General features: G+C 45.1%; 1 protein-coding gene across 2 annotated transcripts in view; it reads right to left on the bottom strand.

Annotated features, from left to right (window-relative positions):
- Positions 1–222: 222 nt before the first annotated feature.
- Positions 223–6,000, bottom strand: part of LOC140069124 (protein S100-A1-like) — a 76,906-nt gene continuing 71,128 nt past the window's right edge. For both annotated transcript variants that reach the window (XM_072114488.1, XM_072114487.1), the window contains exon 3: positions 223–2,143. In XM_072114488.1, coding sequence (XP_071970589.1) covers positions 1,916–2,143 — 228 coding nt within the window. In that variant the 3' untranslated portion in view covers positions 223–1,915. The remainder of the gene's footprint in view (positions 2,144–6,000) is intronic.

Genomic DNA, 6,000 nt, shown 5'->3' with positions numbered 1-6,000 from the left:
ATACTAGACTGAGGACTGACTGGTGCCAGTGATTATACTAGACTGAGGACTGACTGGTAACAGTTATTATACTAGACTGAGGACTGACTGATGACAGCGATTATACAAACACCAAGGACTGACTGGTGACAATGATTATACTAGACTGAGGACTGACTGGTAACAGTTATTATACTAGACTGAGGACTGACTGATGACAGTGATTATACAAGCACCAAGGACTGACTGGTGACAGTGATTTTATTAGACTGAGATGGGTCTTCTTTTTTGTTGGGTCTTTTTTCTGAGTTGGGTCTTCCTTTTGGTTTGGGTCATCTTTTTGGATCCTTCTTCAGTGTCCACTTGTTTCTGACCCCGGTCTTCTCTTTGCTTCGGTCCCCTTTCAGAGCTGGGTCCACTTTCATTAGTCTATTTTTCTGAATAATCAGGTCTTTTCTTTGGTTGGGTCTTGTTGCTGAGTCGGGTCTTCTGTTTTGGTAGGGTGTTGTTTCTGAGTTGGGTTTTCCACTTTGGTCGGGTCATTTTTCAGAGCTTGGTCTTCTGTTTCGGTTGTTTCTAGCTTCTGAGCTTGTTTTTGTTTTTTTGTTTGTGCTTCTTGTGCTAAGTGTTGTTTTTGTTTTTTCTGTTGGTTCTTGTTTTTGGCTGGAATCTTATTTCTTGGTGGAGACTTGTTCATTGGTTCAGTTTTTGGGTTGGGTCTTGATGGGTCTTTTTTCTGATCTTAATTTTCTGTTTTGGTTGTTTTTTTGCTTTTGAGTTGGGTTTTCTATTTTGGTTGGTTCATTTTTCTGAGCTTAATCTTCTGTTTTGTTTGGGTCATCTTTTTGGATTGGATCCTGCTTTAATGTCCAGTCCTGCTTCTGGGTCATATCTTGCATGAGGGCTGAACATTGCTTCTTTGTTGGATCTGGTTTCTGCTTTGGATCTTTTTGTACAGAGCATTGGTTCTGAGCTGTGTCTTCTTTCTTGCTTAGGTCTTCACTCAGAGCGCCGACCTCTTTTTTTAGTCCTATTTAGAGTCAGGATCTTTATGATGGGGTCTTGCTTTTGAATTGGGTCTCCTTTTTTGAGTCTTTTATCTTAGATGGATTTTCCATTTTGGTTGGGTTTTTCTGGGTTAGGGTCTTGCTTCAAAGTTTGGTCAATTTGATTGGATTCTTGTTCCTGTTTCTCAGGTAGATTTTCTTTTTGTGACTTCTCTTCTTTTTGGGTTTGGCCCAGTTTTAGGGTCAGGCCATGCTTGATTTTCACATTCGGCTGAACAGCTGAATCATGTTTTCAGTTAGATGAGTTGAGTCTTGTTTGGTTGGATCTTCTTTTGGGTTGGAGCCAGTTTGAGGGTCAGGCTCATGAGCTGAATTATGCTTTTGGTTTGGCTGAGTGGAGTCTTCCTTCCTTATAAAGTGTTATTTCTGGTTTGGGTCTTTCTTCTCGATTTGTCCTTGTTTCTGAGCTGGATCTTGTTTTTGGATAGGTTCTTGTTTCTCGGTTGGGTCTTGTTTTTTGGGTCTGATCTTGCAGAAGAACTGAACATTGTTTTTTGTTTGTTGCTTCTTTCTAAGTTTGTGCTTCTTGTGCTTCAGTGTTTTATCTCTGTTGGTTCTTGTTTTTGGCTGGAATCTTGTTTCTTGGTCGAGACTTGTTCCTTGGTTTGTTCTGTTTTTTGGGTTGGGTCTTATTTTTGGAATGAATCAGGTTTTGGAGCCGAATCTTGTTTTTCGGTTTGATCTTGTTTGTGGATTGGGTTTTGTTTCTCTCTTGGGTCCTGTTTCAGTATTGGGTCCTTCGTCTGACTTGGGTCTTGTTTTTGGGTTAGAGCTTGTTTTTGAGTTGGCTCACTTTTCTCAGTTGGATCTTCTTTCTGGGTTTTGTCATGTTTGAGGATTTGAGCTTGGGTTGAGCCCTCTCTCTTGGTTCAATCTTGTTTTGGGGTTAATTCACATGTTTTTGAGGATGTTGATGGGTGCAGCATTGAACCTTTTTGGGATGCAGAGATCTGACCTTTCTTGGACCTCGGAGCTTCAAAATAAGCAACAGCAACTTTTGCTACAAGTTCTAAAAATTCCTTAAAGTCAATCTCTCCATCATTGTTTTCAGCAGGTGCTCGCAGTATAGCTTCAATTGTGTGGGGATCTCCGGAATCCTAAGGAGACAGAAACAACAACCAAATTATGAAAAGCTCTTCAGGAGTAAAGTGTTGGTGGATACACCTAACTGAATGTTATGTTTTTTCTTTGTATTTTATATTTAATTTCAAGTCACAGCAGGCAGAATGGTGGAAGATTTGAGATTTGAGGTGTTCACTCGGTTGGCCGACTTACTAGCTGGGAGTGCAGCTGGGCATACAGCTTCCAGGGCTCAAAAATGTGTGATACTTTCCCAAGTGCCTGATTTTTGGATATATTAATGATATTTGTGTTCCAAGTCAATTACCTATGTCATGGATATATGTAACATGTTATTTTGGTCTAGAAGACGAGTCTCTACATGTATGATGTCACCGGTAGCTTACATTTACATTTACTTGGCAGCTGTGATGATGGATTATTTCTGAGAGTCTTAGCTCCAAGTCAGAACTTTTTAATAGTTTTCAGAACATGTCTTTTAATCCACCCTGAACCCATATCCTAATGTCCCCACACAATAATACCTTCCTCCCCTTACAACCTACAAACTGTCTTTGGCCACCCCTAGGGACTTCCACTTGGTATAATGTCTACTTATGGCCTATCCACACAGTATAATGCCCCTTCCTCTACTCCCACACAATATAATGCCCCAATTATTGTAACTTGCATGTTATAGAATGCCCCTAAACTGTAAAATGACCACGAGATTGTCACGCACCCGTCCTTAATTGGAAGATGGGAGAAGTTCTCCGTTGGGGTCCGGACTGTCAGTCTCATTGCCTAGAACAGTGGTGGCGAACCTATGGCACAGGTGCCAGAGGTGGCACTCAGAGCCATCTCTATGGGCACCCTTACTATCACCCAAGGGCAGTGTTCGTCATCCTCTTGCAGCCCAGGACCCTAGAAGGAAGCTACAAAGATAATCCAAACTTTTTCTCCTTATTTCTACTGTATTGGTGTCCTCAGATGCCTATACAATTCAAACCTGCGAAAAAGCAGGGAGCAATAAGTTACGGCTTAAATTGTCGCATTGGCACTTTGCGAAAAAAAATACATGGGTTTTGGTTGTAGTTTGGGCACTCTGTGTCTAAAAGGTTTGCCATCACTGGCCTAGAAGTTCCTCACCTAGTATCTGTCTTGCCAACTACCCGGGTTGACAAGCCTCTAAAGAATCTTCCAGCATGCTACCGAGACTACGCCGATGTTTTTTCTCAGAAACAAGCGGAGGTCCTGCCTCCACACCGCCCCTATGACTGTCCCATTGACCTGCTGCCGGGTATGTCTCCTCCACGAGGACGAGTATACCCATTGTCGGTGCCTGAGACCGATGCTATGTCTGCCTATATTAAGGAGAATTTGCAAAAGGGTTTCATCCGGAAGTCTTCTTCTCCCACTGGTGCTGGCTTCTTCTTTGTATCCAAGAAGGATGGTTCCCTTCGTCCGTGCATAGATTACCGCGGTCTCAATAAAGTCATGGTGAAAAACCGCTACCCGTTACCTCTCATCACTGAACTCTTTGACCGACTCCGGGGTGCCAAGGTTTTCACCAAGCTGGATCTGCGAGGGGCATACAACCTCATCCGTATTCGGGAAGGCGACGAGTGGAAGACAGCTTTCAATACCCGTAACGGACATTTTGAGTATCTGGTAATGCCCTTTGGACTCTGCAATGCTCCAGCTGTTTTCCAATAATTTGTTAATGACATCTTCAGAGACTTACTCTATTCTTGTGTCATAGTCTACCTGATTGACATTTTGGTGTTTTCCCCAGATCTTCAGTCTCACCAGATCCATGTCCTCAGGCGCTTAAGGTCCAACTGTTTATAAACCGAACTCTAGAAATGCTTATTTCACCAGAGTAGTCTTCCATTTCTGGGATATGTCATTTCTGATAAAGGCCTTCAAATGGATCCTTCCAAGTTGGGAGCTGTACTTCAGTGGCGTCGCCCAGTGGGGTTACGTGCCATACAGAGATTTTTGGGCTTCGCCAACTATTATCGACAATTTATTCCCCACTTCTACTCTCTTGTGGCTCCCATCGTGACATTGACTAAGAAGAATGCTAATGCAATACAATGGCCTCCGGCTGCTGAAGATGCCTTCACTAGGTTGAAGTCTGCTTTTGCCTCTGCGCCTGTACTCACAAGGCCTGACACGGAAAAGCCTTTCCAGTTAGAGGTTGATGCCTCATCCGTTGGTGCTGGGGCTGTCCTTACCCTGATGGGGCCCAAAGGTTGTACCTTCACCAGCGGTTTCTTCTCAAAGACGTTCACACCTGCCGAAAGGAATTATTCCATTGGAGATCGGGAACTCTTGGCCATAAAGCTAGCTTTGGAGGAATGGCGCTATCTTCTGGAAGGAGCTCGTCATCCGGTCCATATTTATACTGACCACAAGAATCTCCTGTATCTACAGACTGCTCAGCGTCTTAATCCTCGTCAGGTTCGTTGGTCTCTTTTCTTCCCCCGATTTGATTTTCTCATACATTTCCGCCCTGCAGAGAAGAACATTAAAGCCGATGCTCTTTCTCGTGCTTCAGATGTGGTTGGAGAAGATCCTACTCCTAGTCATATTGTTCCTCCGGAACGGATGGTTCTTGCTGCTCCAGGGGTACAGCGTTCTATTGCCCTCATTTCCCATTACTATTGGTGGCCAGACCTGGCCAAAGATGTGTGAGATTTCGTGGGTTCGTGTATTTCCTGTGCTCATAACAAGCCATCACGCCTAAAACCTGCTGGTCTCCTGATGCCGTTGCCGATACCCAGTAGCCCGTGGACTCATGTGGCCACGGACTTTATTACAGACCTTCCACTGTCCTCTGGGAATACTGTCATCTGGGTGGTAACCAACCGGTTCTCAAAAATGTCCCATTTCATTCCGCTGCCTGGTCTGCCGTCTGCTCCGCGCCTTGCCAGTCTATTCTTCATCCACATCTTTCGGCTACATGGACTTCCGTTGCAAATTATTTCGGATCGAGCGGTTCAGTTTGTCTCTTGCTTCTGGCGATCTCTGTGTAATCAGCTACAGGTGAAACTGGACTTCTCTTCTGCGTACCATCCGCAGTCTAATGGACAGGTAGAGAGAGTCAACCAAACTCTAGGCTTCTACCTTCGCCATTTCGTCTCGGCTCGCCAAGATGACTGGTCCGCTTTATTGCCATGGGCGGAGTTCTTATACAATTCCCCGAACTCTGAAACTTCTGGTGCTTCTCCCTTCTTCATCGTTTATGGACAATATCCACGTCCTCCTCTTCCTCTGCCTGTGCCTACGGATGTTCCTGCTGTTGATGAGTTGATACACGATCTGAAGACCATCTGGGAGCAGACTCGCCTTTCATTGCGGCAGGCTTCCGCTCGTACCAAGCTCCAGGCTGACAAGAAACGCAGGCCTCCTCCCATCTTCTCTCCAGGTGATAAAGTGTGGCTGTCTTCAAAATATGTCCAGCTGAAGATTCCCAGCTACAAGCTTGGCCCTCACTATCTGGGTCCATTTGAGGTGCTGAAGCGTATCAACCCCGTGGCCTACAAGCTCCACCTTCCTCCATCTATGCGCATCCCAAACACCTTCCATGTCTCCATCCTGAAGCCAGTCATCTTTAACTACTTCTCCCAGCAATCCCCTCCTCCTGCTCCTGTAGCGGTTTCCCCAGATGTCTATGAAGTTAAGGAAGTTCTGGACATAAAGATCATGAGGGGTAAGTGGTTCCATCTTGTATACTGGAAGGGGTTCGGGCCGGAGTATAGATCTTGGGAGCCCGAAGAGAACATCGTGGATCGGACTCTCCTCCAGAGATTTCTTGGGACCAAGAAGAAGAGGGGGAGGCCAAAGGGGAGGGGGGGGTTACTGTCACGGGTGCTCCCGCGATCCCTGT

This window comes from Engystomops pustulosus, chromosome 7 (assembly GCF_040894005.1).
Source record: "Engystomops pustulosus chromosome 7, aEngPut4.maternal, whole genome shotgun sequence".
NCBI classification, from domain to species: domain Eukaryota; kingdom Metazoa; phylum Chordata; class Amphibia; order Anura; family Leptodactylidae; genus Engystomops; species Engystomops pustulosus.
The sequence above is the reverse complement of the archived record's forward strand: the minus strand, read 5'-3'. Positions and strand labels throughout refer to the sequence as shown.